General features: G+C 42.9%; 1 protein-coding gene across 3 annotated transcripts in view; it reads right to left on the reverse strand.

The window, feature by feature from the left end:
- Positions 1-256: 256 nt before the first annotated feature.
- The window catches only part of LOC139155364 (histone-lysine N-methyltransferase SETD5-like), a 94728-nt gene continuing 71313 nt past the window's right edge, over positions 257-23671 (reverse strand). For 2 of the 3 annotated variants that reach the window (XM_070730496.1, XM_070730498.1), the window contains 8 exons: positions 21418-21547; positions 18269-18519; positions 12535-12591; positions 9471-9911; positions 8846-9120; positions 5869-6002; positions 3709-3794; positions 257-2624 (listed from right to left, as the gene is read on the reverse strand). In XM_070730496.1, the coding sequence (XP_070586597.1) occupies positions 2028-2624; positions 3709-3794; positions 5869-6002; positions 8846-9120; positions 9471-9911; positions 12535-12591; positions 18269-18519; positions 21418-21547 (1971 nt within the window). In that variant the 3' untranslated portion in view covers positions 257-2027. The remainder of the gene's footprint in view (positions 2625-3708; positions 3795-5868; positions 6003-8845; positions 9121-9470; positions 9912-12534; positions 12592-18268; positions 18520-21417; positions 21548-23671) is intronic. The other variant, XM_070730497.1, reaches the window with a different exon arrangement.

Below are 23671 nucleotides of genomic sequence, written 5' to 3' on the forward strand. Positions count from 1 at the left end.
GAGGGCGAAACACAAGCCCATTGGGCCCATCAGAAGTTGGGAAACAGGCAGTTTTCGGCCTCCAGAGGGTCTCTGTGGGTCGGGGGAAGCAGGCATTGGATTATAGGTGTGGGCAGTCACGCATGCGTGATAGCATGCGCACAAACACTTTCAGCATCCGAGGGAAAAAATGTTCGCCATCACTGCCCTAGGGAGTTCGGCATCATAGAAATACAATTAAATAAAATAAATAGATAAATAAATATTCTGAGTGGTATTTTTTTTCCAAGTTAAGTATTTTATTATCAAAATTATTACATCTCTTGTGAAAGTTCAAATATTACAGCACAGTGTACAACTCCACTTGAGGGTAGCACTGCAGCCCCCCTGCGCTCCTGACTTCCCGGTGAACTCCTGCCCTTTCCCAGCGCCCTGAATCGGGGCGGTGCTTCATTATCTCTGCCTGACTGACGGTCTCCAGACGGATCCTTGCAATGCTGAGAGGACGCTCGACAACATGATGAGGGGAGGGGGGGCCATGGGGTTTTTTTTTTAAAAAAGAGAGGACGCTGCAAAGCCCAGTGAAGCTGATACACCCCCTTTTTTTAATACAGTATATAAAACACCCACATTCTGGGTGACGGGTTCCATTTCCCCCAACACGCTCACAGCCAGATACTTAATTTTGTTTTAAAAAGAGGAAAGGTTTTTCTTGTTTCTTCTTCTCCACTTTTGATTTTTTTTAAAATCTCCCCTAAATTGAATGAAGAACACCTGATTTTCAATGAGTTAAATCTGTAAGAGCCCTAATTAAAAATGCAAATGGCAAACAACCCCCGCCCCCCCAAAAAAATTATATATTTTTTCGCTTCTGAGAAAGGAGGGAGGGACGACGTTCTCGCAGTGTCGTCTTGTCGAAGAGGAGAGGGAAAAGGTCCATGGCAGCACTGGGGGGTGGGGTGGGGAGGGGCGTTAGACCTGCCTGATTTATTTGCTAACCTACTATGGTTATAACTGAATATAAAATTAGATAAATAAAAACACACGCTTGAGAGAGTAAACAAGTGAGAAAAGCTGGCAACGGTATGGAATTGGGACAGCGCCACCAGTGGGGCTGGAAGCGCCGTTGGACCTCAGAGAGGTGGTAGCAGGAGCCTCTTCGCAAACGCACAAGGACACGCGTGACAAAAGAGCAGCCGTGTCGCCCGACCCAGAAGACGGGGCGTTTTCCTTCTCTCACCGTCATCCACAAACTAAAACAATCAAACCACAAAACAACTTGTCACACGAAGCTGTTCCCTGTGACGAGCCACCGTTTTTCACACGGCAACCATGCTTCGATGTTGAGAACGGATTTGCCCAAGGCTCCGGTTCTTTGGAGCGACCTTTAGCGCTTCGGCAACACTGGCTTGTGCATCCAAGTCTTCACTCGCGCACGCGGACTCACACTTGAGTGCACACACACACACGCACACGCATTCTACCACCAGCCCTATCCCATGAGTCTCTGCCCAGAGCCTGGGAGACAATAAATGCTCTTTGCTTACGATTGGAATGATCAGAATGGACTACACCACCCACCCTCCCCAGCCCAGAACATTCTGGGAACCCAACTCTGCAGAGAACACTTTGGGAATTTTTTATTTCTTTTTCTTAAAAAAAAAAAGGAATAGCCCCGCCCGCCCCCAAATCACCCTTCCCTAATGTTCTGATTTGCACGGTTTCTTAATTCAAGCTTACCTACCTGCCCAGGTGGACTACAAAGCTAAGGGCACAGGCAAGAGACAGAGGCCACGCCACTCAGCACCACTGGCTTTCTCTACAATGTACCCGGGCATCGTGGCCATGCTTTGCTACAGGCTCTGCCACCGCCATTGCCGCCACCACCACTTCCTCCTGGTTTCAGAGCCCAGAGGGGGTGGCTGGCGGTGCTTTCGCTTGCTTGTATGTCCTGAAGCCCCGGCGGCCTCTGGCCCCCCCTTTGCCGTTCCAGCATCCGTCCTTTCCAAGCTACTGCTGGAAGGAACAATAGGCAATTCTGTCCTGCCCTATGAAAGGCCCGTCTGAGTCTTGACGCCTGACCCCGGAAGCGGCTGCAGTCTGTACGGGTGAATGCTGCTTCCTCCCCCTCGGTGAGAGTAGTGCTGCGGGTTGGAAAGTGCTGCTGTGGCGGCGGTGGCGGCTCTGGAGCTCTGGTAGAGAGCAGGTTGCCCGGAAGCGGCAGGATTGATAGTCCGTAAGTCCGACTGAGAGGGCCGAGAGGAAGATGGAGTGCAGCTGGCAGTTCCCAGGCAGGGATGTGACCCTGATTCAGAGGACGGCAAACAGTCCGCAACTGTCAAATGGGCGGGGCTAGGGGCTGCCGTGGGGGTGGTGGGACAGTTCTTCTTCAAGACTCCATTGCCAGAATGGTGCTGGTTGCTGTAATAGCCGGAGGTCCCTGCAAACGGAGCCGTTGAGTCCGTGGAGCCTGACGGGGTGGAGGACACGGAGGGTTCCGAAGAGCCGAGGGAGGGAAGGTGCCCGGGTCTCTGGGAATGAGGCCGGTAGCTGTATCCGGGGGATGGGACCGGATGTCCTCGGTAGGGTGAGGGGCTCTGGAGAAGAGTCTGAGATTCTGTACGTGGACTGTCAGACTGCAAGAGCTGGGAGGGAAGAAACCAAAACAGAATAATATGATATTTGGCTGCAGCTCAACTACCTCCACACTCCTCTTAAAGAAAGTTGTTTGGATCAAAGAACTCCAAACTTTTAGAACCAGAACGTACCTCTGGAATCCAGCATCAAGTCCTGGATGCTCATACAAAATGGCTGCGATGGCCGGTCACAAAACTATTATTATTATTATTTATTAGATTTGTATGCTGCCCCTCTCCGGAGACTCGGAGCGGCTTACAACAACAAAAAACTATCTTTGAGCAGAAACAGGAAAAGCTTTTGATGTGTCCGCCAACCTCTAATTTACGTTTTACTTCTCAATATGTTCCAAACAGCCATTTGTTAAGGTAGTCCTTGACTTATAACCACCTTTTATTTGTTAAGTGAGATTCCCCCGCCCACCATTTTACAACTTTTCTTGCCCCAGCTGTTAAGCGAATCACTGCATTTGGTTAGTTAGTAACCCGGTTATTAAGTGAATCTGGGCTTTCCCATTGCCTTGTCAAAAGGTTGCAAAAGGTGATCACATGCCCTTAGGATACAGCAATGGTCTTAAGTACGAGCCTGTTGTCAAGCCTCTGAATTTTGATCGCGTGATCATGGGCATCCTTCAAAAGTTGTAACTGTGAAAAACGGTCTTAAAGTCACTTTTTTCAATCTTTGAAAAAGCAACGTGAGAAAATATTATTTTACTGAAAGAGTAGTAGATCCTTGGAACAAACCTCTAGCAGACGTGGTTGGTAAATCCACAGTAACTGAATTTAAACATGTCTGGGATAAACATATATCCATTGTAAGATAAAATACAGGAAATAGAATAAGGGCAGACTAGATGGACCATGATGTCTTTTTCTGCCGTCAGTCTTCTATGTTTCTGTGTTTGAAAGGTCACTAAATGAACTGTTAAATAAATGTAAGCCGAGGACTATCTATCATTTGTATTTTTCTAAAACAAATTTTAAATGCATTTAAAAGACTAGGAGAGGCTGGGTACCTTGTGGAAAACCTGGGAGATTGATGAAATTGCTATGGGAAGAGACTGAACTACCCAAATGTTATTGTTTCTCATACCTGGTAGCTGTATCGGGAAGGACTGTAAACAGCTGGGCCCTTAAAGGAAGAACTGGACGATTCTGACAAGTCCCCTTCTACAGCATCTAGAAAACCAACCAGAGATATAAGGGTAAGGAGGGCACATTCTTTTCTGGATCAGGCAAGAAAGGCACTTTCCCTCAGAAAAGGCATCTGTAGAGAATGAATGAGTTGAATGAAAGAATAAACCGAATGATCCTCCATCACTCCTTCATTCATCTTGCATGCCACTGCAATCATTCAGACGCTTGGCAATTTACAAAAAAAGAAATATTTTATTTATTTATTTATTTATTTATCTGATTTGATTTGTATGCCACCCCTCTCCGAAGACTTGGGGTGGCTAACAACAATAAAAAAGACAATGGAAACAAATCTAATATTTAAAATAATGTAAAAAAACCCTATTTAAAGAACCAATCATACATACAAACATACCATGTATAAATTCTATAAGCCTAGGGGGGAAGGAATATCTCAATTCCCCCATGCCTGACGACAGAGGTGGGTTTTAAGGAGCTTGCGAACGGCAAGGAGGGTGGGGGCAACTCTGATATCTGGGGGGAGTTGGTTCCAGAGTCGGGGCCGCCACAGAGAAGGCTCTTCCCCTGGGTCCCGCCAGACGACACTGTTTAGTCGACAGGACCCGGAGAAGGCCCAATCTGTGGGACCTAATCAGTCGCTGGAATTCGTGCGGCAGAAGGCAGTCCCGGAGATATTCTGGTCCAAAGCCATGGAGGGCTTTATAGGTCATAACCAACACTTTGAATAATAATGCAGTGAAAGCATTTGTGGTAAAAAAAAAAAAAACCTGCCTGAATTAAACCAAATTAATAAAACATCAAAGCAAATATTTTTTTTAAAAAAATAGAAATAACGTAAAAAAATGTTTCTGTGAGGAAATATAACCTCGAGAAACTTTTCCTGTGAGGAAATGTAACCTCCAGTCCTTTTCCTCATGGATTCAGGGTGGCTTACAAGAATAAAATATAAACAAAGATAAAATAGTGCAACAATTAAAAAGTTAAGAAGAATTAAAAAAAAAACATGTATAAAACCAATCAGCCATCCCTCATTCACACTACTGGCCGCAGGAAAGACTATTGTAAGCCCCAGGCCTGCTGGCATGGATGTCATGAGAACAATGAGATTCTTATAGATCAGGGGGGTGTCAAACTGGTGGCCCACGGGCCAGATGTGCCATGTGCAGGCCACGCCCACCACAGCTCTGTAAAGGGGGGAAAACATTGTGATATGTCACATGACATCAACGTGATGTGGAAAGCTTGACATCCACGTTTGCCAGCCGAAAAGGCTGAATCAGATAGTGACAGGATTGGAGATGACCAAGCTATGTCCTTCCAGTCTGAGGACTGAGTCGTGACTGGGGATACCAGGCAAGGCGGAGCCCCAAATTAAAAATAGACTTCAGTCCTCAGCTGATTGGACGAGGTCAATGATAGTTCCACCCACAATGGAGAATACACAACAACTTCCTTTGGCCTGCTCTGTTAACACAGAAAGAAAGGGAAAAACTACTGGAACAGTAATAGCTCCAGAGCAGTTCATAACAATGGAAACAACCCGCAACTCATTTTGTGTTTCTGTTCCCAGAGGTGGAACATGGGCGTGGGGGGTAGAATGATACATGCTTCATTCAAAATGGTGACAGTGTTGATTGGGTTAGGATTAGGGCTTTTTAAACCATCTTTTCAAACTAGGATTTCTAAGATGCATGCTCCTTATTTAAGTGACTGTGACCTGCTACTGTACGGGAACAAGTGGTTACTTCCTGCCAGCCTTGTGATATCCTTACGGTCCTTTTATATTTATGATAACAATGGGAAATAGGAAACAATGGGTGAAAAACATTGTTTCACCTTTGATTGGTGAAACAATGTTTTTCACCAAAGGATGAGTTTGCAGACCGTATCTTTCAAGAAGGAAAGCTTGTGCAGAAAATTTACAGCTAGCTGTGTAGCATCCTTCAAACACTAGTCTCCTTCAAGTGGGTTACACATTTCATGCGGACGTGGTTCCACATAGAATAGTGACTCCACAAGTAAAGTCCTAATGTATTTTCGGATTTCCAAGTTGGTTCATTCTCAGGGCTCCTTTCTGGTATACGTCCTCACTTACCTACTTCTCTCTCCCCTACGCTATCTCGAGAAGGCGAGGGTTCTCCTCTCTGACATATTTTTGCACTGCTACGTAAAACCTTCTCCAAAATGCCACGTCCTTCTCGAAGTCGCTCAACAGAAGTGGGCACCATCCTTTAACATGAGACGAGAGAGAACATGGGGAAAAAAGAGAGTGAATGTGGGAATTTCAAGTTTTTTTGTGCAAATAAACTCTTGCTAAGTTTACACAAAAACAGTAATTTTAAGGCTTTTTTAAAAAGCAAATTTCATGTTGTTTACTGAAAACATTCAATTCTAAGGTGGGATCAGGTACCTACATATACTTTCACACGCAGGTCATGCCACGTTGTTGGCTGAAGACGCCAATGATTTGCAATAAATATTAGACCTGCTGCCAAGCACAATGAGGACTATGGATCTCAAAACCAACGCATTCAAGAAGAATGGATTGAGAGCAGGGGGGCTTGCGAAAGTCATATTGGATGAAATGGATGGGATTCTCAAAAAAGGGAGGCAAAACGTTTAGACAACAAAAGGCAATGTATGAAGCACCACATGGGTTTGGTGCAAGAAGAGAATGGTAGGCAGAGGCACAATGAATGATGTGGTAAAAAGCAAAACTGATTACTATATTTTTCAGACTGTAAGATGCATTGGTGTATAAGATGCACCAAGATTTCAAAGAGGTAAGCAAGGAAAAAAGTTGGCAAACCACTGCAGCATCTTGGGACCACGCGATTGCCATTTGTGACCTCTGCAGCTGGATTTTCATAGAAACATAGAAACATAGAAGACTGATGGCAGAAAAAGACCTCATGGTCCATCTAGTCTGCCCTTATACTATTTTCTGTATTTTATCTTAGGATGGATCTATGTTTATCCCAGGCATGTTTAAATTCAGTTACTGTGGATTTATCTACCACGTCTGCTGGAAGTTTGTTCCAAGGATCTACTACTCTTTCAGTAAAATAATATTTTCTCACGGTGCTTCTGATCTTTCCCCCAACTAACTTCAGATTGTGTCCTCTTGCTCTTGTGTTCACTTTCCTATTAAAAACACTTCCCTCCTGAACCTTATTTAACCCTTTAACATATTTAAATGTTTCGATCATGTCCCCCCTTTCCCTTCTGTCCTCCAGACTATACAGATTGAGTTCATTAAGTCTTTCCTGATACATTTTATGCTTAAGACCTTCCACCATTCTTGTGTGGGAGAGTCAACGCAGAAGCCGGCATAAAAGTTGCTTAACATGACCCACTGCTTAACTCACTTCCAGCTGCAGCCATTACGTGAATCACAGGTGATTTATGACCTGTGTTGACTCACGTATTGGCCGCGACTGGAAGTGAGCTAAGTCAGTCATGGGACTTTTCGCTATATGGGTCAACCCTGAAACTGGCTAGACAGTGGTCATCTTTCTATTCTAGTGAGGGTCTTCTTCTTCTTCCTCTTCTTCTTCTTTTCTTCTTCAAAGCTTCACTGCTGACCCAGACAGGAGATGAGGGGGAGGGAGGGAGGGGTGTAGAGACAGCTGGGGTGCCATAACCAAAACAACATTCTTTGACCCTGGGAACCAAGGCCATATGGGCAGGTGGTTTGGGAGGTGAAGACTGGAGTCATCCAACGTCTGGACTGCATGCTGATGTGACTGATGCCTTGTGTGTGTGTGTGTTAGTTCAGAGGTGTGACATTATGACCAGGTCACTTGGCGGAGGAATTACTAATCCCAATTGCAATCACTAAGTGAGGATTATTCCGTATAGCTGTATTTTTCTTCCTTTTATCTCATGGACCAGGATCTTTGATCCCTTATTTAATTGCTTCCTTTCAACACTTTGCACAATGTTTATTCATTTATTTATTTTATTTATTCAATTTTTATGCTGCCCTTCTCCTTATAGACTCAGGGCGGCTTACAACATGTTAGCAATAGCACTTTTTAACAGAGCCAGTATATTGCCCCCACAATCCGGGTCCTCATTTTACTCACCTCGGAAGGATGGAAGGCTGAGTCAACCTTGAATGTTGCTTAACCTTATTGGATATGTGGGTACCTCGTAACTATTTTATCTGAACCAAGCTCTGGTTTGCCTTCAGTGAGGCAGCTCACTGCTACTTCTAGTTTTCTGGATTAGATAGGTTGTAAAGGCCGGTTCCCAGCCACAGAAATCTACACCACCAACACCACCCTCCCCATTTGTGCTCAATAGGCCACCCTGGTTCCATAGGGCAACTCCTCTTGTGAGGGGAAGAAGAGCAGGAAGGCTGGTTCTTGCCAGGAACCCCATTAGCCGCATCCCTGCTGTAGAATTTCTGCAGAGTGACGCATTCGTTACTGGAAAGCCAACCTGGCCCTTGTGCTGCCCGTAAGAAATGCTTAGCATTGAGGGATTCTTCCCCAGGCTACAGTAATGTAACATTAGCAGCCCCGGAGATAATCACTTGGCCAATAATGTCAGCAACGATGGACAAGATTGTCCTGCTGTATTGCACTGAGGGATTTCTAGATGGAGGATGGGAATTGCATAGGTTTTCTTCTAAAGACTGGGTAATTGAGTCTCAGCAGAAGGGCAGCATGGTAATCAAATGAATAGATAGATAGATAGATAGATAGATAGATAGATAGATAGATAGATAGATAGATAGATAGATAGATAGATAAGATAGGTAGGTAGGTAGGTAGATAGAAATGATAGATAGATAGATATAGATAGATTAGATAGATAGAAATGATAGATAGATAGAAATGATAGATAGATAGAGATTAGATAGATTAGATAGATAGATAGATAGATATAGATAGATAGATAGAGATTAGATAGATAGATTAGATAGATAGACAGACAGACAGACAGACAGACAGACAGACAGACAGACAGACAGACAGACAGACAGATATGGATGGATGGATGGATAGATAAGAGATAGAAATGATAGACAGATAAGATAGATAGATAAGATAGATATCGCTTACCACCTACTGCTGATGCTCTCGTGCGATTTGCAGTGACTCGTCGCTCTTGGCTCTGGGGGGCTCACTTCCTCTAGATGAGACAGGGAGGAGTGTGAGGGGGAGAAGCCATGTTGTGGAGACGACAGGGTGTGACTCCCAGAGCTTGGCGCAGCCCCAACGTCCATTTCTGGCCCAGAGCTGCTGCTACTCAGTCGATTAGATGTCACTGCGCATCTGGCAGGGTCCCTGCCCTCCTTGGCCTCTTGCTTTCGCTTGCGGTACTCCAGCAGGGATACCTAGGAGGGAAACAAGATTATCAGCCTAGCGGGTGCTGAGTTTCAGTAAGTTAAGGATAAGGCAGAATGCAGCTGACAGTTTTGCACTGCAAATACTACAAATGCCATAGAAGCAGATTTGGAATTAGCTTAGCAGCTGAGTTTTGCTCAGATTTTTGCTTACTTTAAAAACAACAACAACTCTATTTCCTAAAATGACAAGAAACCCACAATCCCTTTAATGCTCCTTCCCTTGCTCTTTTCTTTAAGGAATGAACATTTCTGCTCCACACTCACCCTTTTCCTCCCCTTATTTCCCTCCCACTCTCTCTCTCTCTCTCTCCCTCTCTCATGCACGCACTCTCACTCACCTTTTTCCTCTGGGGAGGGTTCTGGGGGGCAGGTCTGATTCCTTCGCAATGGGCCACCGAGCCGCGTCCCGCTTCTTTAAGCATCACCTGCTCGTGTCTGCCGAAGTATCCGTCTGCAGGAGAACTGCAGCTGCCCATATCTGGATTCATAAGCTTCCCGTCGGCCATCTGGGGAGACTCTCTTAACAATCCATCGGCCCGGGGCATGGCGTTCAAAGGGGAAAAGGCATACATTAAATTAAACTCTGTCCGAAAAGCTTGGTCAGAGTTTCTGAGAGGAGTCTGGGTTTCCATGCTCTTTGCCAGGAAGGGGGCATCCGAGGGCTGGGATGCTGCGTCGGGATGCCCCGCGGCGAGTAACGAAGTCCTCTCTAGGCAGTTGTTAGCACCAGCGTCCAGGAATCCCGCCTTTGGCGTCTCCAGGTCTGTCCGGAGGCAGAGCTACAGTAGCCAGCAAGAGGGCACGGGAGGGCAGGAAAGGAGATCGAATAGGGTGGAGAACCGGGGAGAAAGGGACACAGAGAGAGAAAAGAAAAGAGGTTGCTATGAAATATTCCCCCCATTGGCAGAAACAGCACACGCTACTTTCCCACTGCTTGCTCTCTCTCTCTCTCTCTCTTTCTGCTCTATTTAGCTTCTTTACCTGTTCTTCTACCTGAACGGTCCTTTTATTTTTTGGTGTTCCTCTAGGCAGCAGATTTATGCACAATCTCCCTCCCCACCCGGGATGATAATGTCAAGGCCCCCTCCCCCAAAATTGCCTTGGTTTGTTTGTTTGTTTATTTATTTATTTATTGCAAGGTCACCCATTTCACATATAACATCACAACCATTTCAATAAAAGGGGAAGAACCAAACACAAATTTCAAGGCAAGCAACTGCGCCACGCACCAGGTGTTCTGATCAACCAACTAACTTACAGTACGACTATGACAATCATGCAGCACACGTAAGCACACCTTTTTCTCACACATCATTCAGGAATCTCAACACAAGAGACGGACAAGAGCGGGTGGTAGAGCACAAGATGATGGAATCCTGGGGTGGTTCTCTACGTAAAAGTATGTTAGCCTGTCACAATGATAAGGTTCCTTTACCGGAATCCTCCCTTAATATCTGTAGAATGGTTTTAAAACCAAGCAAGAGATAATGCTTGGTGTGAAGCGTTCAAATCAAATGCTACTTTTGCATCCTGTGCTTCTCCCCCCCGCCTTTTCCCCCCATGGCTTTCAAGCCCCATCTCGATCCAAGCTGTTATAAAAGGTCTCTGGGGTGCCTCAGAAGAATCAAGATATGCAGGCCTCAGAATTTCTCAACCTTGGCGAATTTAAAGATTGGTGGACTTCAACTCCCAGAATCCCTCAGCCAACATGGCTGGCTAGGTAACTTTGGAAGTCCACACAGCTTAAAGGGGTCAAAATTGAGAAGCATTGTTCATTTTACTATTTAAATTTAGAAAAAAAAAAAATCTTTGAATTAATCTCTCCAATCTAAAGCCACGCAGAATTAGTGGGGTACATTATCATTATCTTTAACCCATTTAGTCTTTTAGTAGCAAGCCTCCGGCAGACGTGGTTGCTAAATCCACAGTAACTGGATTTAAACATGCCTGGGATAAACATATATATCCATCCTAAGATAAAATACAGGAAATAGTATAAGGGCAGACTAGATGGACCATGAGGTCTTTTTCTGCCGTCAGTCTTCTATGTTTCTATGTCTCAGGAACAGCAGGCAGCATAAAGGTACCAAGGCCTGCTGGCTAGTGTCCTGCTTATCATCTGTATATTACTACATCTCTTCTAGAGGTGTAGGCCATTTATCAGGATCTGTCTCTAGCTTTCCCTTAACCCCCAACCCCCCCGCCCCCCCACTTGCCGTTTTGCTACGTTTTCACAGAGCCCTTTCATCCCAATGCTTTGTTTGCAGGCTGCCAAACTTCAAATGTCGGCCTTCCCTTAGCTAAAAGAGTTTCCCTTGTGGGAGGCTCAAGTTCTCTATGCAACTTGGCCTGCTTGCATTTATACTGGGATCTATCACGGTTGAAGAAGTGGTGGGAAATGAGAATTTGCTCAGAAGTGGCATTTTTCTAAGCATGGCTCAACAAGCTTCTGCTAGCTATGGGTAAAGCCACCGTGGTTTGAAATAAAGGTAGACAAACACAAAGACCACATAGGATATCCGGGTAGGTTACAAAAATGAGAACACCATACAACAACCACAGCAAAAAATTTGGCAATTTTTAAGAATACAGACAGGCACAGCGAAATGCCATCTTAAACAGCTTATTCTTTAAGCAGAAATATTAAGGCTAACCCCTTTAAGAGGCTTTCCTAGTCTGCTGGCCAGCTCAGGTATCTTAAGTGTTAGGAATTTAGAAGGCAGCCTTGAAAGCTTCATAAACAGTGTCTTAAGCATCTGACCATAGAAAGATCCTTTCGATCTTTATATTACATTCCTTAAGCGTTCGTTTTATGGCTGAAACTGACATAGTTTAATACTAGACAGTGAAGTGGAGTTTAATCATGCAGGTTGATATGAACCTACAGTAAAACAACCCTCCCACCCACCCACCCGGCATCTGCAATAGCGAATCAAACTAATTATCCCTTTGAATTCTATTATGTTTTTATCTCAGATCCCTCAAAAATCTAATGAAGACTCCCTTTGTGTTCCCTAAAAATGGCATTATTAGCCTGAATTCAGAATTTGTATCTCGGAGGATTTGGACCTGGGGGTAGAGCAGGGGCAGAATAATCCTTTGTTGTAATTAAACAAGGAGAATAAGTGGCTGATTTGAGCTTACGCCATTTTTGTTCAATTTTCTCCCCTCTCTGCTTCAGGATGGATGGACTAGCGTGTATATCTTATGTCCCCGTTTTCTACCCAACCAGAACTTCAAAGAAAGCGGACTCCTCTCTTCCTCCCCATCGTTTTCCTTCTTCTGGTGAAGCTTCCTCCCACCCACCGCCAGCCCCCCTCCCTCCGAGACACACATTTGCTCAACACACAAACCCAAGCGCACGCACTCTCCCGCCTCCAATTGAGATGGTGTGATAACTACCTCGGGCGACAGGGATTCGGGCCTATGCGCAGGGGTACTCTCAGGGGAGGATACGTTCTAGGAGGGAAAAGCATCTTGTTATTCATCTAGTTTTACAAGTCAAGAGGCAAAATAAAATGAAGTGAGAAAACAAACAAAACCCCAAACGACAACCTCCCTGCACAGAGGTTAGCCACGGCTATTCTGGAGCAAAAAGAAAAGAAAAAAAGAAAAAGAAACACTCCTGGGCAAGTCCTCAGCAGTTGGGGGCGATGCGGGTGGGGACTACAAACATTACACAGACTTTAGGAGAAGAGTTATCACATCTTATGATAGGCCCAAGTCAAAGGACCACATAGAAATCAGGATATTGTCTGGGTTTTGGTTTTTTGTTTTAAATTAACCTTATGTCTAGACCTCAGAAAGTCAGTTGAGTGACAAAGCCCCAAACAAGCCCCCGACTTATACACAGTGGAGTCAGAACTTACTCCACATAAGTCTTGCTGTCAGGGAGGGACTGAGTAGGGGAGCTTATGCTGGATTTGAGCCAAAGGGCTCCTAAAAGAGGAAGGTTAGAACATGGAAATGTTTCGTGGAGCTCAGAAACTGGTATTGGGAGACAAACCTCCTGACACTGAAGGCGAGGGAGAGCATTCGTCGACTAGTGAAGTAATATGTAGGAATGATGTTACTTCTCCTACGGGCAGCCACAGTAGACATGAAGTTAGCATATTTACTTCACAGTGATGGACAAGATAGACATGATGTCTAAGAAAGGTTTCAGGGGGCAATGCTGCTACATCAAAACTTCTTTCGTAGAAGCATTCAATTATTTAGATGTATACAGGGGTTGGGGATATTCTTTCTAGTACGAATTGTACGCTGTGGGTGAGTGAGGCTATCCTCAATATCCTCTGCCAATCATGAAAATTAGGACAGTGCTGTGGATTTTCCCAGACTTGGGAAAAATGCAAGATCATATTCACACTCAACCCTAATCTTCACTTTATGACTTTGTGTGAATCCTCATCTTATGACCCAACCTATTTCATAGGACTTGGGGGGTGGAGGGGAGGTGTTTAAAATTTAAGGCTGGAATACAGGTAGTCCTCAACTCACAACAGTTCACTTAGTGACTGTGAAGTTTCTACGGCACCCAATAAAGTGACATGACCAATTTTCATACTTATGAACACTGCAGCACCCCCATAATCACATATGGATGCTTGACCCTAAATAACTCGACCCTAAATTGATGATGGTTACCATGTCCTGGGGTTGTGTGATGCCCTTTTGCAACCTTCTGATTAGCAAAGTCAAAGCCAAATTCACTTAAAACATGTGACTAATTTAACAGCTGCACTATTCGCTTAACAAACATGGCAAGAAAAGTCATCAAATGGCTCTTAACAAATTTCCCCCTTAGCCACATAAATTTGGGGCTGAATTGTGGTCGTAAGTTGAGGACTACCTGTACTATATATGTTGACTTGAACTTCTATAGGAAAGTCAGAAAAAAGTAGTGAAATAATTCAAAATATAAAATCTGAGAATAGGAGTAAAACAGCAAAATGTTAAGCTGTGTAAGCTGTTAAATTACGTTACAAGAGATAATGTTTTCACTTTCTTTACTTCAAGTATATCCCAAATGTTATTAGAGTAATTTAATTCAAATATGGGGGCCCAGGAATTCATTATGTTAGAAAAGAGACTTCACACTGTAGGATTACAACAACTGATTTATCCTTAAGCATAGTTTCCAGGACTGTACGAATGATTTACACAATATAACATATGGGAAGATCTGCTTAAGATGACCTCACACTGGCTCCAGGCTAGTTTGGAAATTTATTTCACAACTAGGTAAAAATAAGGGAACAGGCAAACACTTAACTAATAGCATACATTCTGATGATAAAATCTTAACTATTGTCATGTTTTAATATGCAGTATGGTATTTTCTTCAATAGTAGTACAGTGATACCTCTACCTACAAACGCCTCTACTTACAAACTTTTCTAGATAAGAACCGGGTGTTCAAGATTTTTTTGCCTCTTCTCAAGAACCATTTTCCACTTACAAGCCCAAGCCTCCAAAACTATAACCGGAAAAGGCAGGGAGAAGCCTCCGTGGGGCCTCTCTAGGAATCTCCTGGGAGGAAACAGGGCCGGAAAAGGCGGAGAGAAGCCTCTGTGGGGCCTCTCTATGTATCTCCTGGGAGGAAACAGGGCCAGAAAAGGCGGGGAGAAGCCTCCGTGGGGACTCTCTAGGAATCTCCGGGGTGGAAACAGGGCCAGAAAAGGCGGGGAGAAGCCTCTGTGGGGCCTCTCTAGGAATCTCCTGGGAGGAAACAGGGCCGGAAAAGGCGGGGAGAAGCCTCCGTGGGGCCTCTCTAGGAATCTCCTGGGAGGAAACAAGGCCTCCACCCTCCCTGTGTTTTCCCCAATCACACACTTTGTTTTTACATTGATTCATATGGGAAAAATTGCTTCTTCTTACAAACTTTTCTACTTAAGAACTTGGTCACGGAACGAATTAAGTTCGTAAGTAGAGGTACCACTGTATATGTTAAATTAAATGTGACACTAGCTATAACACTAGCTTGTTTCCTCAAACTATATTAGCTGATTTTTGTCCAGTCACTGCATTTTGTGCTTGTTTTGTATAGTTGATGTTTTTGGCCTGGTTTAATAGCTATTTGAATTTCTTCAATGCTTAGGGGCAAACTAATAATGTTTTACTCAATGTTTATTTTAATTTACATTCATACGTATCTGTTTTAATTTACACTGGTCATATTTATAAACTCGTGTGCTGCCTCTGTTTCTAGGCAGCATTTTGGAGATCTACAGTTTAAGGATTGTTCCTTGAACAGTCTTGAAAAGGCAGCAGAGAACAGTTTAAATGAAATAAAATGCCACAATAAGCAGAATAAATAGCAAAGCCTCAATACAGAAAATGTAGATGGGAGAAGTTTAATGCACCCCAGATCTTTCTTACAAAAATATGGGATGGGAGGACAAAAGACTCACTGATACACAGTTAAAAAGCAGCAATTTTGCTTCTGCTAAAGATGAAAAGCTTTGTAAATTGACTAAGACTGATTCTGACAAATTCTCCTCCGGTGCCAATTTCAAATTAGAAACATTTCAAATTGGGAGCACAAACTGCCTCAATATACACCTCATCTATAATTTCTTCACATCCTCTCATGTCAATATCTATAAGACTGGCTGAGTAAAGAGGTCTCAATGAAATGTGAAACTGCTTATAGAACTACCACAACAGCACATTTATTTTTAAAAATGAAACAAATATGCTTAAGAGTGTAACTCCTAAATTCATTTTAAAAGAAAGAGTTCTTAAGTATTTCTTTGGGAGCAGTTTTGTGGTTTTTTTCCACACATGAAAATAGTTTTGAAAATATCTGAAAAATACAGAATGAAATGTGAGAAGGCAGAGGTTGAAGAAGAAATGGGGACCCCTGCTGTCTTCTGGGTAACACTAAGAGAATAAACCACAAAGAACTAGTTAAAAACTGCCAATTCTGGAAAATAAAGGAGAATACAGTGGTACCTCTACTTAAGAACTTAATTCGTTCCATGACCAGGTTCTTAAGTAGAAAAGTTTGTAAGTAGAAGCAATTTTTCCCATGGGAATCAATGTAAAAGCAAATAATGCATGCAAACCCATTAGGAAAGAAATAAAAGCTTGGAATTTGGGTGGGAGGAGGAGGAAGAGGAGGAGGACAGTCGCTGCCGAAGGAAGAAGGTGAGGTGAGGGGAATCAAAAAAATCCAAAACTTTAAGGCTTTTTTTAAAAAAGAGGGACTCTTGAGGCTGCCTCCCATACACTGTGCCAGAGAGAGAAACCCAGGGGGAATGCCAGGAAACTGGCCGGGCCTTCGTGCCGATCTCAAATTTCCTAGAAAATTTTTCTGGGCTCAAGTTCTTAAGTAGAAAATGGTTCTTAAGAAGAGGCATTCTTAGGTAGAGGTACCACTGTATTAGTAGCTCAGCGTCCGTGGCGCTTTCTTGCAGATGTTTCACTACCCAAACTAGGTAACATCAATGCAATAATATCACTAGCTGGGTTTGGATATTGAAATGTCTGCAAGAAAACAAGCAAGCTCAGAGAACACTAAGGACCCCATAATGCTAAAAAAAAAAGGGGTTTTTTTGCAATTTAAATATAACAAATAAGATTATGAAGTTTAATGGGGTTGGTTTTTTTTAAAATAATTGCAGAGAACCCAAACCCATCCCTAACAATGAGCAGCTGAAGCTGGATCATAAGCTATGCTAGCATCTATAAAAAACAAGGGTCAAAAGATCTGAATCCTCAGTGAAGACTGAGTCAGCAATCTAGAGCAGTGTTTCCCAACCGTGGCAACTTGAACATATCTGGACTTCAGCTCCCAGAATTCCCCAGCCAGCATTCGCTGGCGGGGGAATTCTGGGAGTTGAAGTCCAAATATCTTCAAGTTGCCAAGAAAAACTCTAGTCCCTACACTACGACTGAGTTTTTAAGACTGAGCTATTGCGGGTAGCTAAGGGGCGGAGCTAATTATTATTCTAATTTAACTCAGTCCCTAACCAATCAGGCTGAAGTATCACCCATGTTGGGCTCTCTGCAGCAGTGCATTGGAGAACCACATCTTACAATGCTGAAATTTCAAATCCCCCTCATGCAACAGATGGGACATAACCATGGGAGACTTGAGAATGAACATTGAATTTTGGGTTATTCTGCTAAGAAACCTACAAAGCTACTAAATCTTCCATGTTCACATCGTGTCTTAAAATCTTAAAAGTTTCCAAAAGTTTTGAAAAATAGAAGCAAATATGAAGGGGGTGATAATCTGATGACACAGTCTAATGCAGATGGCACAACATGGGCTCAATTGCTGGTTTGCTAGGCAATGCACGGGAGGGGGGGGGGGATAAAGGATTCTGTGAACTTGGCAATAGGTCTGGAAAGCACCAAGAGAAGGAGGGAGGAAAGAGTTTGAGCAGGTCTTATGAGAAGCAGCACTAATACCAGTGACTCTGATATACATAGCAATAAGGGAACAGATAATTCACCCTATTAGGACAAGCAGTCCTCGACTTATAACCATTCAAAAGTTGTGACACACTGAAAAAGTGACTTTTGATGGTTTTCACCCATAGGACAACTGAGTCTTCGGAGAGGGGCGGCATACAAATCTAAATAATAATAATAATAATAATAATAATAATAATAATAATAATAATAATAATATCCCCAGTCACGTGCCCAAACTTCAGACGCTTGTCAGCTGGCATATATTTTTGGCGGTCACAGCATCCCGAAGTCATGTGATCCTCCTTTTGCGACCTACTGAACAAGCAACATCAATAGGGAAAGCCAGATTCGTTTAACAACTCTGTTATTACAAAGTCATCCAGTGAGCTTCCGGGAATTCTAATATGGCTTAATCCAGTGTTTCCCAACCTTGGCAACTTGAAGATATTTGGCAGCGATTCACTTATGGGTTGCAGCAAGGGAGTTTGTAAAGTGGGGCAAAGCTCACTTAACCGTCTTGCTCAGCAATGGAAATTTGGGGCTCAGTTCTGGTGGTGAAGTCGAGGACTACCCGTATCTAATAAAACTCAGAAGGTTCTCGCCATCCGTACGCCTCTTGTGTTAGCCTTCTTCCAAATAATTTTGATGCATGTTCTCCTAAGTTTTTTAAAGCAGAGCGGCTTCCCCCCAGCCTTCTAGCTTGGCTTACCTCAAACTGTAGTGGAGTATTGCAGCGACTAGCAGCCAAGGAAGGGATTGGGGAGAAGATCACACCGCAGCCACTGCGACTCTCCTCCTCTGGCACAGACGAGGAGGACGTGGTGAGGTGTGGGCTCAGCGAATCTGGAACCAGGGAGTCGGGAAGCGGAGGAGTGACCGGAGACAGCGGCCGCAACAATTTAGTGACGCTCTGCTCCATCAGGTAGCGAGACTTCCACTTCTTCAGAGGGCTCAATACATCTGAAATTCAACATACGATCTAGATGACATCCTCCTATTATAAAGCCCTCATCTGTGCTCAACATTTAATCCCTCTACATGTACCCCGTGGCATTTTACAATTTGGCTCCTGCCACTTTAACAATCACTCAAAGCTAATGCAAAAGTTGAAACCAGGGACAACGTTCAAAAAAGAAGAACAATCCCAGGACTCAATGGATGTTTTCAGGAATGAAAAAAGCGCTCCACTGAAAAACAGTCAAATTCAGGCCCTTCAGTAGCTTTTAAAAAAAGGAAAAGCAAACAACTCCAAATGATTTGTTTTTTGAGACTAATTCAGCAACAGGAACCTTGTCACAATTCAAAGCTGTAGTCAAGACAGAAATACCTTTATACAAAACCTATTCCTTACAAATTCATATACATTTTCTTCACCTTCTGAGATGGAGCTCAGCTGATGGGAAAACTGTCCTGGATCTATACACCAAGGCTGAACCAGGAGCTAACCACCAACCCAACACCATGCTTTTAGCAGCCTATTCGTTCATTCGATTAGGCCCATATCCTACTTTTCCATCTTCAATTTTCCTCACAACCAACATCACATAAAGAGAATGGACTGAAAGTGACTGATTGACTGACTGACTGAGCCAAAGTCATCCAGTGAGCTTCCGAGGATTCTAATATGGCTAAATCCAGTGTTTCCCAACCTTGGCAACTTGAAGAGATCTGGACTTCAACTCCCAGAATTCCCCAGCCAGCATTCGCTGGCTGGGGAATTCTGGGAGTTGAAGTCCAAATCTCTTCAAGTTGCCAAGGTTGGGAAACACTGGCTTAATCAATAAAGCATTACAGTTAAATTCTTCCACATCTGAGAGTATGCTGGACCTTAGAATTCCCTGATCCTAAACGGAAATCTCATCCACCATATAAGCAATGGCTTCCCTGCACGTCCTCCATTACTCTTCTACAGGTAAGTTCCTGGTACCGACAACCGGGCTTCATTGTTGCACTCTTTTCAGCTCCCAATTAATTTGAATTTTCCGCAGGATTTTTCTTTGTTTTTGTTTCCCCCCTCCCTGTCAATCCCAACCCCAGACTTCACTCAATGAGCTCTTAAATTTCATTATCTCCTATAATAGTACTACAGTACTATTTTTGGGATAAGGGAAACCACTTCTTGAGGACAAAAAGACTTAAAGGTCCCAGCCTTTTTCAATGGAGGCTGTTTTCCTTGGCACCCACGTATCTAAACTTTCACAACAGACCAAAACCTTTCATATAACTCCATATACATCCAGAAACATTTTTTGGACTTAAAAAAAAAACCTCACAACATTCTCTCCTTATACGATCTCTAAAGAAAATTGATAAAAATCCATGCAATCGGCCCTGATTTCCATCGCTGGATTATTTACAACACTTTGCCAGCTGTGCAAACAAGCTGTCTACAGGCTCCTGGGCTGCCAATGTGGGAATTCCAATTTCTCCCTGTTGTAACGAGACTTGTTAACTCCCCACTGGCTGAAACACACAACGAAACCGGGTTGTTCCATTGGCCGTTACACTGCTCTCAGGTTTGTCTTTCTACTGGTGGGGGAGGCAAAAAAATTGGTTCTCATCCTCCACAATTCAAACTCTTGTTCAACAGAGGCCCCTAGATACCTATGAATGGAAAGAAAGACGTTAACTGCTAAGACGTCTTCTGTGGAATAGCTCCCCAGCCAAGTCTCATTAGTTCCTATTTCGCTAACTGCTGCAAGTACTTTGAGATGTTCCTCTCTCTCGAGATGCTGCCTTTCAGTCGACAAACAATCTTCTCTAAACAATCGTTCAACCCAGCTTTCTTTCATTCTTGGGTGACAAAATCTCCTCGTGGTTACACATAGGCTGCTCTTCTCAACTATGCACCAACACACTAGAATATAATATAAATCTGAGTTGGGACAAAAGACAAATATTTGTTGAGGGGTTGTTTTTTTTAATGCCACCAGACAACTGCAGTGGGTCTCTTAGAAACCACTCCAAATTCACACAAATCTTTTAGATCCCGAGAAAACCTTCTGGATTTTCCTTTTGCTCTCACTCACTCAACATTGCAAATTTGCCCAAGAACTGGTGCTTTGTCTACTTTAGATGGCTCTAACCTTTGTGCAACACACAGTTATCTGTAAACTGCCTAGGGCCTCGTCTGACGTCCTTGGAAAACTGATCCCTGACTTGGGTAGTTCGCCACCCTCTTCCTCTGCAAAGACAGATGTAAAGTTACTATTTTTAAAACTCAGCTTTTTGCTTCGCTCACAGATGTAGCAAGGTAGCTGCTCTGCTGCAGAGCGGCTGCTCTGTAACCAGGTGCCCACTGGTTAATCAATTATCTCCCTAGAAAGCGTTAGGAGAAAAGCATTAAGCATCAAACTCTTGACTTTTCTTTCATGCAGTACACTTTCTGTTATGAGTGCCCATCTCTTGGTCTTGATGGGAGAAAGGGGGCCCTTTTACGCATTAAAATGTACTCATCTCACCCAAGGCAACCGCCCAGCAAGAGGAAAAAAATGCCACCTTGCACAGGTTTCCCACCTGTCTTTACAGCAGCAGCTTAACCGGTCAACTAAGAAATGCAGAGCTGCCCAGGATCGTGTAGGGCAGGATTTAAGCAATTGGGCTTTTAACACTCCTAAACTCTCCCTTGTTACAAAATCTGCATGTCTTATCTATATTATTATTAACCTACAGTTGTGGCACGGTCCTTTTTTTTTGTTTTGAAGTACATGGTGGCCATGTCTGAATAGCTATAGGACTCTCTCTTTACAAAAGGTTGTTTTAAACTTTTTTTTTTAAAAAAATCACTGTTTGGGACTTAACTCCCAATAGTTTTCCTCCTCGTTAATGTTTCAATGGTGAGAAGAATTCACAACCAACCTGTATTTTCTGTGCAAATGCCAGAAACACTACTAGTCTCGTTGCTTTGGTATAGACACTGGGGTTTGTTCTCCTGGGAAGCAGGTGACGTCTGAGTCATTCCTTCTTCCAGAGCCTGCTTCATCCAGCGCTGTGAAAGAAAAAAAGAAAGGGGAAAAAAAACATACCCCTACTGAATGCATGTTTTTTTCTGAAATTTTCAGCACATGGCCTTAATTCCACTGGTAGCATCCACTGACACCTTATCCCAAAGATAAGTTAAACTTTTCAGTGACATCTCATTTTTGTACTGCTTCACTTTCTCTCTCCACATTTACGTACTTAGAATATTCATTTGACTTGGCAAATTCTGGACAAGAAATTAAAAACAATGAGGAAAGTAGCAATAGCTTTAGTGCAGGGGAATCCAACTACATGGAGTTGAATATGGAAAAATAATCAGCGCAGACCTAGATCTACTGCTCCACAAATACAAAGCAAGTGACATTTCATATTTATTAATGCTTTTCTAGTCTTAAGAACTAGACACATTTTTTAAAAAATGAAGAGATTTTTAATCAATGCCATTCCCAGTTTGGGCTAATGTGTTGCATGACCAAATTTTTTAAAAAACACACTGCTACATTGAAAGTCTCAAGGTTGCAAAACCAGAACCACAACTTTCTCATTTTAATGAAGCATATGTTTATTTTAAACCCGTCTCTCTCAACTTAGGGACCACATAAATACACTGGAATTTAAAGAGTCAAAATTCCCAAAAGGATTTGGAGTGCAGATTGGAAAAGGCTATTCTAAACTAAAAACAATAAACACAAAGAAACCTTCTGGTTCATGCCCTAAATCAATGAGCTATTTAGTAACCAATTTCATATGGAAATTTGAATTTAATTCAGCAGAGGTAACTAATCTTTTTATGTCAGATTTCATACAAGCCAAGAGAGCTGTTTACCATTCAATTATGTAAGCTAGAATGTAGCATGGAACATACAGAGGAACAGGGAGAAAGTATGTAAATCATATTGGTTCATGTGTATTCTTAAGTGTGATATGAGATTGTCTTTTTTTAATTTAAAGTAAATAAATGATTGACATTTATCTTTAGAAAGTTTGAAAATCCATGGAAGGGAATGTGTAACTTTTGGGTCAATGTACAGAAGTTATGACTATTTTTGATTGCACCTTTTCCCTATAGTGCTTTAAAAAAACACCTCTTAATTTGCTCTCCTGCTTGATCCTTTCTAAAATAAACTGCTCAAAAAAATAAAGGGAGCACTTAAACAATACAATATAACTCCAAGAAAATCAAACTTCTGTGAAATCAAACTGTCCAATCAGCATATTGCCCACCTCAGAAGGATGGAAGGCTGAGTCAAACTTGAGCTGGTGGTGAGATCTGAACTGCTGAACTACAGCTAGCAGTTAGTTGAAGTAGCCTGCAGTGCTACAGTCTAACCACTGCGCCACCTCGGCTCTTGTATCTGGATTTTCCCCCCCTTTGCTAAACGGGGTGTGGGAGTGGCCAACACGTGACACATCTGGGCTGAGAGTTTGACGGCCCTGATATAGAGAGATATAGAAACAATATTCTATAATTCCTGGACACCAAACAACATGGTTTCTCATGCAACACATTAGACATACATATAGAACAATGTTTCTCAACCATAGCAGCTTTAAAGCATGCAGATTTACACTCCCAGAATTCCTCAGTCAGCATGGAAAATGCTGGCTGGGGAATGTTAGGAGTTGAAGTCCACATATTTTAAAGCCACCAAGGTTGAAAAATATTGGCCTAGAAATGTAAGTCTGAAGTCTGATTTTGATTTAAAACTCGGATATCTATTCTGCGAGATCATCACTGCTACTTTACAGACTATTTTTATTTAAACATTTTTTTAAAAAATTATGGGTTTTTAGCTTTCTAATTATTGAATTTGTATTATATATTGTTTTCTTTTGCTGTTGTGAGCTGGAGAGGGGCGGCATACTAAAATAAATAAATGAATGAATGAATGAATGAATGAATGAATGAATGAATGAATAAAGGAGGAATCATAAAACAGCAGTCTCCAAAGTCTCTGGCTTGGTGGCAGGTGGGTTCTACTTGCCTTCCCCACCAGTTCGCATTGCAACGGAAGTGCATGTCCCCACGTGCTATTTTGCTTCCACGCATGCTCAGTAACTTGAAATCAGCACAGAACATAGCTGAGGAGCTGATCAGCTGGGCTTTGGAAGTATTGTTAGTATATTGTAT

Source organism: Erythrolamprus reginae, unplaced genomic scaffold (assembly GCF_031021105.1).
Source record: "Erythrolamprus reginae isolate rEryReg1 unplaced genomic scaffold, rEryReg1.hap1 H_17, whole genome shotgun sequence".
Taxonomy (NCBI): Eukaryota; Metazoa; Chordata; class Lepidosauria; order Squamata; family Dipsadidae; genus Erythrolamprus; species Erythrolamprus reginae.